Source organism: Cercospora kikuchii, assembly GCF_019650295.1.
Source record: "Cercospora kikuchii DNA, contig_00007, whole genome shotgun sequence".
Lineage (NCBI taxonomy): Eukaryota > Fungi > Ascomycota > Dothideomycetes > Mycosphaerellales > Mycosphaerellaceae > Cercospora > Cercospora kikuchii.
This window is the reverse complement of record NW_025408588.1, coordinates 304,021-316,349: the sequence shown is the minus strand read 5'-3', so window position 1 is coordinate 316,349 and position 12,329 is coordinate 304,021. Positions and strand designations below refer to the sequence as shown.

Sequence of the window (12,329 nt, the reverse complement as noted above, 5' to 3'; positions counted from 1 at the left end):
GAACCTAATTTCATCACTCTTGAATTTCTGCTTCTATTCTGAATGTCATTTCATCATGCTGGCAGGGCCTGATAGCAACCACTGACTTCTGTAGGTGAGGCGTTGGTGTGCCCCAGCCCAGGTCAAGGCACGTGCGAAACGTCTGAGAAGAAGAGACTGCGGCTGCGTTCGCGTTCGCAACAAGTGCCATATTTCTGAGGTCGCTGGACGATATTTGCAGAAGCCAGCCAGCCGCCTACAACAGAAATCGAGTAGGATAGTTGGCCGTGGTGTGGTTACACGGCTTGCGGGCTGTGCAAGGCTCAGCCTTGTGCGCTTTCCAGGCAGTTGATCTATTACATGTACCTACTTCATCTATCGAAGACGGGCATTGATGCCACGCTTTTTCTTATACCAAACCTTTATATTTCGAAGGCTTTTGTACGAAACCCACCTCCCAAGTCAGACCCGCGATTGCTGCGCTTGCGGTAGGTGCGTTGAGTGCTGTGTTGGTAAGAGCTTTCCGTGAGAGGAACTAAATGTAAGGCACTAATTAATAGAGGTAAGAACACCTACACCTGGAACGAGCGAAGGCAAGCGCCTGAGTTGGGACGTAGTACAAAACTTGCTTTCGCTGGATTGCGCGGATGAACATGAAACGCCAAGTTCCCTGCCGATGGAAGCCACCTCCCTTAACAGACTCGAGCTCTCAAATTCGCCTCCTCTGGATCTACGCCGGCAAGGACGATGAAGGAATCCGCTGCACTGTATCCGTTTGGGACCTCGAACACGCGCCAGAGTTCAGAGCAATCTCTTATACTTGGGGTTCGCCGCAGTCGACTGCGTATATCAACATCCAAAGCGTACCATCTCGCCCCAGAAGGAAGGCTGCTTTGCGGCTCTATGATATGCGAGTACGAGTCCGCGAGAATGCTCGGTATGCTCTTTGGCAGGCCAGGCTGCACTATCCAGAGTCATATATCTGGATTGATTCTGTGTGTATTGACCAAACGGACCTGCGAGAGAAGACGGCACAAGTGGCTATGATGGCCAAGATCTATGCGAGCGCCGTGGCGGTGCTCGCCTGTATAGGCCCTAGCGACGAATCCAGTGATTTCATCTACGAAGCTTGCGAAGATCTTGAGTCCAACGCTGGACCAAGAGATGAATACTCCAATAATGCTCCGCGGCTGGAGCGCGTGCAACTCCTCGTGGGAGCAGGACCAGCAGATCTGCTAATAGAACATTTCGACAAGTTCTCTTCGCGTGGCTATTTCCATCGCCTGTGGATACTGCAAGAACTGCACAGTGGCCGGGACCGGCTCGTGTTATGCGGCAATCGGGTCACGGCATGGAAGGATATTGCTTGGCTGCGAGAAGATCTGCACGATTGCCACTCTCGTGGATGGCCAATTGATGACTGGTCAGATCAAATTGACACTTTGCTCTATTTGCTTGATTACCAAGGCACCCAAGGCGAAAAGGGCGCTTACTGGCATTGGACTAAATTCTGGAACGCGCTTGAGGAGTTTTCGTGTACAGATGCCAGGGACCTCGTCTACGGCGTTCTCGGAATGTTCGACTGGGACGAAGCTGATGTTGAAAAACCTCAGCCTGACTATGAGATGTCAACCTTCGATCTTGCGGTCCGCCTAATACCTCGAAGACCTGCAGTGTATGAAGATGTCCTGGGTCATCTAATGGAACTACTGGGACTTAACAAACTTGCTATCAGTGGTCTCATACAGGAATTCAACGCATCACGGCCATTAGAGCAATCCGCAGGTTTCGAGCTACCTGAGTGGAGGTTCGAAATACGCGGTATTGGTTCGGTGGGGCAGGATTGTTATGGGCGGCTCTGTGCCGACCTCAGCCCACAAATAGTAACGGAATTCGAGTCCGCGAACGAAGTGGTCTGTCTGCTGCAGTCAGAAATTCAGGTCGACAGGAGAGACGATATGGTCTTGCCAAGCAGCAATGGACGTGAGCCTGTGCGGATTTACACAGGCGGCACTGTGTCTGTTGTTGCGTGGTCTGAAGTAAAACCGGACGACATACTGGTACAAATTGCGAATCAGGTTCTTGTTGGGCGGATCATCGATGCCAGCCACTTCCGTGTCGTTGGTAACGCTATTGTGCTTAGTAACTTTGACTGGAAACGTTTCGAGAACTGGACTTGTACGTGTTGGCCAGAACAATCTGCGATATACTCCAGGTTCCGCGTATTGCTTTCAAGCACGGATTTGAGTCACGCAGAAGCATTAATGCTATCTGGTGAGAGTTCAGACGGTTCCAGCTTATCTTCTCGCGTAAAGCGTTCGCGGCTGAGCACGCCCGCGATCGGTACAGTCTTTAAGGATATCACCTACGAAGTTGAGACAGGTACTCCCTTCGGGATTCGGCCGATCAAGGAAACGTGCGCTCTGCACAACGCGGAAGAGTGCAATCAATGGCTCGAGTATCCGATGCGATTCGCGGCGGCTTCTGGCTGTGGACCTAGATTTCACCAGGCGCACACTGTCTTTAAGTATCGTAGTGCTGCTCCAATCCCACCGGAATCGAGGCCTCCTCCCCAATCTTGACTACCAACTGACGGGCACTAGTCGCTAGAGGTGCATCTTTGTTCACGTCAGAAGGCATTGCCTGGCCTTGCGGAAATGGTTGCATGGGACGAGCTGCATTGTTCTTAGCATAATTGTATAACGAGGCCAGGCCAAGCAGTTCGTGGTCAGGTAGTCAGGTAGCTCCTTAGAGGTCGGTCTTTGTGAGCATCTTCTAGTTAGGTCGTGCTTATGTAAACTCAGAGCTGGCTCGACCGCGTAAAGTCTTGGCCTGACCGCGTAAATTCTGACCTGACTGCATAACGCGGTCGTGCCAAGTATAACGCGGTCAGGCCAAGCATTTCCAGCTTCTTGGGGTTGAATGATTGGTGGTGCTTACGTGAACTTGGAGCTCGCTCGACCGCGTAAAATCTGACCTGACTGCGTAGCTGTATAATGCGGTCAGGCCAAGCATTTCGGAGTCGCCTCTTTGGTGATGCTTAGAGCTGGCTCGACTGCGTAAATTTTGACCTGACCGCGTAATTGTACAAAGAGGTCAGGCTATCTTCTTCCCCATCTTTCTTGGTTTCGTTAGCATTTGAAGACTAATGCTTCTTGCAGAAATACATTGTGGGACGAAGTCTATTAGCCTGGCTGTCGGCTGAATTAGTGTTCCATCCACTTGCCAGCAGGTCAATTTCGTGAACTTGATCTCGCGGTAGTGATGGGGTACACCATTTTTGGTCTGGTTCGGAGATGGGCGGATACGGGGGTTACTTGGTATGGTACCAGAGGAGAGCTACAGAGCTTGTTCTTCTTTTCATTCTGCAGAATCGCAATACATTACCTTACACCTCTTTTGCTTCTCGCATCGAAGGTGCTTGAAGTGTGCAGTAATGGAATTTCGAAGTCAAATTCGAATACAGAGGGCTAGAAAGCCACCCTGCGCATGAATATCGTTCGTGATAGGATTGGAACTTCGAATGGTAGAGAGGTGGGAAGGTAAGTTTGAGGCCGCACCCCGATACCGTGCGTGTGAGGCGCAGATTGATTCAGGTTGTGGTAGAAAGACGGAGAACCAAGCAAATGTAGAGAAATATTTCTGCGCTTCCCGTTCGTGGCAGTGTTGTGGACGGTGGTCTCCAGGTATGTGGGTACCTACAATCCATTCTGTCAGTACATCTATTTACTTTGATCTTTTATCACCTTCATCTTGTCATTGTATTCGGCCTTTGATCCCGCGCAAGTATAAGTCGCATTGAATCAGCCTACGCCATGTCGTCAGCCGCGAGATACGAACAGCCAAGCGAGGAGGGCGTGATGCGACGAGGACCGGCAGATGATGCAGGTGCAGACATTAGAGAAGGAGGAGTACGGCTCAACTTCTCTGTTGCTCGACCCGAGTCGGAGTGGGATGAGTGGTCGGCGCGCTCTGTTCTCGGCGCCTTAGTGACTTCAAACGATTATCATGATTCGGTTTACAGCCACGGCGACGCCGACATCAATCCAGCAGTATATCGCCAGGCAGAAGAGCCACTTCAACATGCGGACAACGTGCGACGAAACTTTTCCTTCGATTCCATATTAGATGAGCCGCCTCCTGCGTATACTCACCGCGCCCGAGCAGACGAGATCGCGGGCTTCCCGCCGGAGTATCAACCTCCACCAGCTTACGAGCGCGAAGAAGGAGCAGGGTCTGGACTTGTGATGCCGCCACCGCCAGCTAGCAGGGTGGACTTCACATATTTCGCAGCATCTCGCAGGCAAGCTCTGGATTTCGTTGATGGCCAACCTGACAGATCCTTTCCTTTCGGCGGTACGAGGGGTCGAGCTCCTTCCTTGGCAAGCGAGAGGGGAATTCTTCCATCTTTCTTCGACGGTCATGACGGCGATTCGTTCGTGACTGAAGAGTCCTTGGAGGCTGGAAGCGGAGAACGAGTTGAGAAGGCTTCCATCTCGAAACGGATCTGGGACGATTTTTGCCAGGCTGTACGGACATCACGGCCTCGGGAGCAGCGCTCGTGTCGCTCTCTGCTTGGATGGGTAGTGCTCATGGCCCTGGCCTTGATGGCATTTGGTGGCATCATTGTGAAGACTACGTGAAAGACCGTTGCACGGTTCCCCAGAGATATAAATGGGAACATGTAGGTGCTAACCGCGGTGGAAAGCTTAGCATGGGATATGCAATGGCCAGAAGAAACGATAAAGAGATCAGTCGAACCATGTTCTCGGATCTTTCTGGGCGAGCTTAGCTGCACGAGTCATCATGCGCAGTGGCTCCCTCCGCATTTCCTTTTACTGTAATCACCGCTACTTACACAAGACCGCGACTGCTGAAGCGGACGTGCGAAACAGGCGACAGCCGGCGTGCTGAAAAGGAGCACAGGGCTATGCAAGCCAGGTAATACAAGCCTGGCAGCTTTCATGACGTTGCGACTTCTTCACGGCGAGCTGGTGGGAGAGCGTTGAAGAGGTCGGGATCCATGTGATCTGGCCTCAGCGGTGGCTGCAATGCGGCTGAATCTTTTCCGAAGGAGGTGGCGGCGATCTTATGTCCTGGGGCTCAGCTGAGCAGGAAAGACGCGAATCGTGTCATGGGTATTGTTTACGCATCAGATTGTGCCATCAATAACAGCTCATCGAATCGAGACTCCGTCGTACTGTGCAGTTGAAAGTAGGCGTGAAGTGTAAAAGATTGGGTGAAGTGAAGCTGGCTGATGCATGATCCTTGCAGCGTCGATCATCATCCCTCGATAGTGCCAATGTGCCGAAGCCCTTCTCCTGCATCGCTTCGTTTCATTTGAATGAGTGCCCCATCCTCCCCAGACCACACGCGATTGCTACAGCCTATCCTACCCATATCAATGCGCCCGTAGGACATGGACACTCTGCACAAGATCGCCGGCGTGACCGAGGCCCAGCGCTCCGACGCCTCGTCTCCTCCGCCCGCGCCCAACGTCGTCAACCTCCAGAACAACAAGAGCACTACCACTCTACCGCCTCCTCCGCCGCCCAAAGACGATGCGAGAAGCGACCGGCGAGCCTCCGTACCGTTGAAGCGGCGACAATCGCAAAAGTCGTTCCGCTCTGCCAAATCCGCCCGATCGAATCGCTCCAAAGTCAGCAAATCTACCAAATCGCGAAATGCTTCGCGGACGAGTCTGGGGTTGCGTGATGGAGAAGTGCCGCCGCCGCCAAAACTCACCTCGACCGAACGAAACCTGTATGGGGATCTGGCCGCGCAGCCAGTAGTGCCGCCTTCGACCGCAAGCAGAGCCGCGAGTATACATAGTTCGAGGCGAGCGCGACGGGACGAGACACAAGGAGACGGCGCTGAGAGCGACCTGGAAGAAGAGGACGACGAGTTCGAATGGGGGCCACAACATCCTTGCTTCCCTCACCCCAATGCTCACTGTTCGCCCCAGAGCCAGGAACATGAGGAGACAAGGGTGATACGAGTGAAGAGGGACTACCTTATCGCTGGAGATCTGTACCCGCAATTCGCGAATCTGTATCCTGAGATTCTAGACCCTCTGGTCACAGACGATGAGTTCAGAGATCTCATTCTCCACATCAATGCGATATTGCTGAAAGCGTTCAGCCCGTACACATTCCGCGCGTGGGCAGATGCGATACTCGGTGTCGCGACTGGGTATTTCTGGGATGACCTGGGCTTCACGGGCGCAAAAGCTGGCGAGAAATTGCTCGAAGGTTGGATCGCGATGTGGAATGAAGAGAGGCAGAAGGAGGGACGACAAGTGAAGCTCATCGGGCCGCGGACCACAGGCTTCATGTCGCTGGACTTTGTCATACCGGATCCTGGCATTGATATTGCTGCCGAGAGCGATGACGAAGAAGAAGGAGAACGAGAAGGAGAGAGAGGCCTGGATGCCGTTGCTGGTGAGCAACAAATTGGCATCCAAGCAGCATTACAGACATAGTATGTCTATCGGAGTGTTCGAAGAAGTGGCATACGATATCGCATCTCCTGGCGACCTTCGGCCAGGCCATCATTAATGCGGGCTGCCAGCGGGTATGTTTTTGAGCGCGGCGTTTCGAGGATTGGGGCATAATTGAAGATACCAGAGACTGGAAGACGGAGGTTCTTCCCTTATTGAAGCGGGAATTCACAGCTTGTATAATGCCACAGGATAATATGTTGTACAGTATCTACATAATGTATGCGGCATTGTTGCTGCGTAATCACCGACATCTTTTCATTCTTAGCCCTCTTCTCAAGGAACTGGTCGAATATACTTGCAGCTCATCAGCTATAGCAGTATGGGCCCGGCCATTATCATGGGCTGTTCTTCCGATGCGGCGTAGAAACAACGCGACTTGGGATTGACTTCGCCCCGGCCTCGGCTGCACACGCGAACGACGCCATCGTCAACAGCCAAGGATCAGCTCCACCACTTCATCCACGAAGGATCAGGCAGCTGTGGCAGTGTTCAGACCAATGTCAGCCCACTTAGCTCACGCCGCAAGCTCACAATACATACCTACAGAACTGCTGATCTAGTACCCTCAGATACTACACAAGCACACATCTCTACAGACAGAAGCATCATCAACAGCCTCATCAAGAACAGTAATAACATCCCCAAGAAATGGCAGCCACGACAGACACAAAAACAGACCGCATCCCAGACGACAACCTCTCCCGAGCTCCCTCAACACCCCGTTCCTCCCTCTCAAGCATAGACTCCGACGATAAACTCCCTCCGCCCTACCACGAAGTCGCAGGAAAAGAAAACTCCGTCCCAGCCTACTCTCTCGACTCCAACGGAAACGCCATAATCCATTTTCCCTCTCGCTTCAACCTCTATCACAAAAAACTCTCCTGGCGAAAAACAACTTGGATCCTCGGTGAACATTACAATCAACCACTGTTTTCTATCGTTTTAGTTTCAGGTTGGAAAGGCACGAAATTCATTCTTCATCGAGGGGATATTACCTCCTCCTCTTTGAAGAAGACTTCATCAACTTCGGATGAGGATAATACGGTTTTAGCGGAGATTGGGAGTAAACGATACATGTCTATTCATAACATGATTTCTTTACCAAAGTATGATGTTTTGGAGGAATTACATACGAAATTCTCATTTCAGAGTCCGAGTTATAGTTTTTCGGCGCCGGTGAAAAGACTGGGAGGGGAGAAAGAGGTGCAAGAAAGGTTTGTTTGGAGACAGAGTCATGGGCAGGAGGTGAAGCATGTTTCGAAGAATAAATATGTGTGGGGGTGGAAACTTGTGAGGTTGGATTCGGAGACAGGCGGGGCTTCTGCTGTTGATGCTGGAGACGAAGCAGATCCTACGATCATGCGTTCGCGTACCAGTGGAGAAGGCTCGAGTAAAGGTGGAGGTAAGAGGTATGAGAGAGATTTGGGAGAGAGTTCGGATGGGAAGGAGGTTGTGGCTGTTTGGGCGGATAATATGAAGTGGAGTAAGAATAAGTTGGTGAAGTTTGAGTTCTTGGGTGCGGGGAGAACGGGAGAGTTGGGAGAGGTTTTTGAGATTATGGCTGTGTCGAGCGGGATGAGGATTTGGCAGATTTTGAGAGCCGGGTCGAGTGGTGGTGCTGTGGAGGCCGGGGCGAGTGCTGCTGCTGGCGCGGCTACTGGAAGCTAAGCAAGATGGTAGGGAGTCGAGACGTTCGCGAATGATGGCAGTCAAGTTTGCGGCAAGTTCGAAGTTCCATCATGGGACGGCTAGCTGGTGGCTTTGGAACAAGACACTGCGTGAGGAGAAGTTCCCAGCAAGATGTCACGGGAAAGCCTGCGCAGAGTGCCATGATACTGATCATGCTGTTGCCCGTCAAGCGGACAATGGATGCTATGAGCACGATGGCCAGGCCACTGGATCGGCGGGACTGGATGAGCAACAGGACATGAGCATGACCAGCCATGACACATCTGTGGACGAGACAAGCGCCTTGGATTGCGACTCACAAGTGTTTCCAGGCACTTCATCGCCCGGTGTGATCAAGTTCGCGAGCTGTCACCTTCCGTACCCAGATGCGTTAACAATGCAAGCAAGTATCCGACCACGAGACACGTACTGAGAAGTGTGGGCATGAGTGGAGCTCCAGTTCACGAGGATATCCGTCTGCTGTATGCTGCCGACTCGCATGCGGCCACATAGTCCGAGGCAGTTTGGAACAGAACAGGTCGTCTTTGGGGCCTCGTCGAACATGCGAATGCATCACTTCTGTCACTATCCGCCATTGTGATACCCGTATGGTCTTCCACCAGGCCTTGTTGTGCGACTTCGGCTTGTACCTGCAGAGTGTTCATGTCTGCGGCCCATACGAACCTGGTAGCTGGGAGGCTTCTGGCCACTGAGCCAAGGTCCCGCATGCACAGCCTTCCCAAGTTGGTGTACATCGGAGTCTCGACTATTGTTTGATCAAAAAGCCTGGTGTTCACCGAGGTCTTTGAGCTCCTCTGTATGTGCTCCGTCCGAGCAAGGAATGACAATTGAGACGACGGTCGGGAGACATCCGGTGACAACATCCCTTGTGGCATCTGTCAACCCGGTTCGTCCTTGACACAAGACTGCGCGTAGCAACATTACTTTGCGATCGAAATCGGTCGTCACGGGAGGACGCGGTGTTGCTCGGTGTGCAGCCGTTGGTCGGCCAGCGGAACGGCCGAAAACCTACGACACGTTGCAGCGCGAACGGTCCGAACCAAGAAGTCGAGCGGTGATGACATGCGATGAGCCGCGATTCTACGCGTCGCAAAGTGCGCACTGTACAAATGTGGAGGGGGCGTTGCACGAAATGTGGTCGCACAAACGCGCACACCCGTCACCCATCAATGCAGCTGCCACCGTCTCGGAATTTGAGTACTTCTAGAAACGGAGTCGCACCTGACGACCACCGCAATCCAGGAATTATGCATATTGTTTGTTCTTGGATCAAGGTACGACGTGGGCTGGGGCGATATAGAATAAAAATGCGGTCCAGATTTCTGTGTAGGTGGAGACTCTCCTGCGACTACCGACGAACTTGAAGAAGCGGGTCTTCTATGGATGCTGACTTCCCGGACCTGATTTGAAGTCCCGGTACGTGTATAAATCTCCTTGGACCTCCCTCGAACCCTTTCAAGTACGGACCAACATCATGGCGAGAAGAAAAATGTTCTCCAAGCGACTGCTTACTACAATCACGGCTGTCTTGGCGACCATTGCTGCTGCCACGCCGATATTAGTGAACGAAGAGGGAAACGGAGTTGAGCGAAGGCAAGCTGGCTATGCCTCCACTGCCTCTGTGAACTCCACAGCCTCACCACAATCCGCGACAAATGTCACCGCCAAGCCGCCATTCAAGGGCAAGATACCGTACAAATCCGTGATGTACTTTCCCAACTGGGACATCTATGGAAGGAACTATCAACCGGCCGACTTACCAGCAGATAAACTGACTCATGTCCTCTACTCCTTCGCAAATGTACGACCCGAAACCGGTGAAGTCTACCTCAGTGACACCTACGCAGATTTGGAGAAGCATTACCCGGATGACAGCTGGAGCGAAACTGGCAACAATGCCTATGGCTGCATCAAGCAACTCTACCTACTGAAGAAGAAGAACCGCTACATGAAGACACTTCTCAGTATTGGAGGCTGGACCTACAGCACCAACTTCCCGGTAAGTGTTCCAGACTCCCTTTCGCCGCATTCCTCATCTGACCCGATTACCAGAAACCCGCTTCCACCCCTGAAGGCCGCCAGACCTTTGCAACCTCAGCCGTGAAACTCCTCAAAGACCTCGGCTTCGACGGTCTCGACATCGACTGGGAATACCCCCAAGATGCCACCGAAGCCACCAACGCCGTCCTCCTCCTACAAGCCATCCGCTCCGCCCTCGACGAATACGCCTCAACCCTCAAACTGAAAGTCAAACCCCACTTCCTCCTCACTGTCGCCACAGCCGCCGGTCCCGCAAACTACGAGAAACTCGACATCGCAGGCATGGACTCCGTCCTCGATTTCTGGAATCTCATGGCATACGACTACGCTGGTTCTTGGGATACAATGGCAGGTCACCAAGCAAACCTCTTCAAAGATACTTCCAATACGAACAGTACTCCTTTCTCCACCGATCAAGCTGTAAATTGGTACATCCAAAACGGAATCGAATCCCGTAAAATCGTCCTCGGACTACCACTCTACGGTCGAGCTTTCACCAACACCATCGGCCCCGGGACAGCTTACACCGGCGTAGGAGAAGGTAGCTGGGAAAATGGCGTGTGGGATTACAAAGATCTCCCTCAGAGCGGCGCGAAAGAATTCTATGATCCTGTGATTGGTGCTTCGTGGTCTTACGACGAGGCTACGAAAACTATGGTAAGTTACGATACGCCGGAAATGGCACAGCAGAAAATGGAATATATCAAAGAGAAGAATTTGGGTGGGGCGATGTGGTGGGAGGCGAATGGGGATAGCAATGTTACGGATGTGGGGGTTGGGGCTACGACGGAGGTTGGGAAGGGTTTGGCGAGAGGGTTGGTGCAGTTGACTGTGAAGGGACTTGCGACGCTGGATGGGGTTATGAATGTTTTGGAGTATCCTGAGAGTCAGTATGATAATATTAAGAATGGGATGGAGTGAGTGGGTGAAGGGAGGTGAGTTGGGAGTTGTGATGGGAGAGGAGGATGGGTGGTGTTATTTGGAGTTTGGCGGAGGTGTTCGTGGGGATGAATCTGACGACAGCACTATGAGGATTGGAGGCTTTTGATGAGGGAATGGCGTTTGGGAATGGGCATTTTTGGGAGCATAGCATAGCGAGTATGACCTGTGCGTGGCTACCGGGAAATAGATATATGATCAACGACCCGTTTTTGACTCTATGCTTTCATTGCATGCCAGCACGTAACAGCCTTAGAAATGCAGGAGCGTTGAGCTGTAGAATTCGTGGAAGCGGAGAGTATCGTCAATCGTGAGTATTCCGGTCTGACTTTCCGCGAAAATGTGTCTCGTGCTTGCTGCTCGTGTGGGCTACAGCTCCGCCAGGACTTGGGCCTTCTGGTAGAGCCTGCGTTGCTGCTTTTCGTCGCTTGATGTACGAGCTTGATCAAGCTGGCAGCCACGCACTGTCCACATATACCTTCGCGCAGTAAAGGCACCTTCTCGCCGAAGATTTCGTTCATTGCTGCTAGACGCAGAACGTGATCCGTGTGATTTGGTGTCACTGTAGAGCTTGCCCAATACCAAATGCTCTGTGAAGAGAAGTGCTGATCTCGGTTTGAATGCCCTGGCTTCACGTTCGAACGCTGGATGCGTGAATGTAGCCGCTCGCAATATCGAAGTACGTGCTCGGCACTTGCTTGCTGATCGAGGTTCGTTCCTGTAGAAACATGTCAGCAGGCGTGCTGAGGGCGTCGTCCTTACCTGTATGCCCTCCGTTGTCATGTAGTTGTCATGTAAACAGGAGGCTGTGCTGTGCCCTTTCTCTTCAAGTATGTGCCATCCGCTCCATCTTCGTTTCGTTCGATCCGCATCTTCTCTCCATCTCCACTCGCTGCGATCCCCTGGCTTCTCCAACGACACAGCACCGAAGCTTCGACGCCATCTCCAATAATGAGCAGTGTGATCTTTCCTCCTGGCCTCAGAGTTTCTGTGGCAGACAGATGCTAACAAACGTTAGTTGCCCGACGCTTGATAGTCCCGCTCGTTCTCATCAGCGACCAGGAGGTCTGAGCCACGCTGGCTCGCCATTACTACGATCCGACCCCAAATGGACAACAGGAAGACACGCTATCAATCTGTCCATAAGCCAAAGACCCCAACATGGTCGTTTTGTTTTTAA

General features: G+C 52.3%; 5 protein-coding genes across 5 annotated transcripts; all 5 read left to right on the top strand.

Annotated features, from left to right (window-relative positions):
- Positions 1–632: 632 nt before the first annotated feature.
- CKM354_001023700 (uncharacterized protein) lies at positions 633–2,561 on the top strand (the record flags this gene model as incomplete). Its single annotated transcript, XM_044805689.1, has 1 exon — positions 633–2,561. One exon carries the CDS (start codon positions 633–635, stop codon positions 2,559–2,561), a length of 1,929 nt encoding a protein of 642 aa, XP_044661624.1.
- A 1,233-nt stretch (positions 2,562–3,794) lies between these two features.
- On the top strand, positions 3,795–4,622 carry CKM354_001023600 (uncharacterized protein; the record flags this gene model as incomplete). The annotated part of the gene is made up of 1 exon (XM_044805688.1): positions 3,795–4,622. The coding sequence occupies one exon, from the start codon at positions 3,795–3,797 to the stop codon at positions 4,620–4,622; it is 828 nt and encodes a 275-aa protein (XP_044661623.1).
- Positions 4,623–5,398: 776 nt separating this feature from the next.
- CKM354_001023500 (uncharacterized protein) lies at positions 5,399–6,460 on the top strand (the record flags this gene model as incomplete). Its single annotated transcript, XM_044805687.1, has 1 exon — positions 5,399–6,460. The coding sequence occupies one exon, from the start codon at positions 5,399–5,401 to the stop codon at positions 6,458–6,460; it is 1,062 nt and encodes a 353-aa protein (XP_044661622.1).
- Positions 6,461–7,129: 669 nt separating this feature from the next.
- Positions 7,130–8,149, top strand: CKM354_001023400 (uncharacterized protein; the record flags this gene model as incomplete). Its single annotated transcript, XM_044805686.1, has 1 exon — positions 7,130–8,149. The coding sequence occupies one exon, from the start codon at positions 7,130–7,132 to the stop codon at positions 8,147–8,149; it is 1,020 nt and encodes a 339-aa protein (XP_044661621.1).
- Positions 8,150–9,644: 1,495 nt separating this feature from the next.
- CKM354_001023300 (uncharacterized protein) lies at positions 9,645–11,131 on the top strand (the record flags this gene model as incomplete). Its single annotated transcript, XM_044805685.1, has 2 exons — positions 9,645–10,169; positions 10,223–11,131. 2 exons carry the CDS (start codon positions 9,645–9,647, stop codon positions 11,129–11,131), a joined length of 1,434 nt encoding a protein of 477 aa, XP_044661620.1.
- Between the last annotated feature and the right edge of the window lie 1,198 nt (positions 11,132–12,329).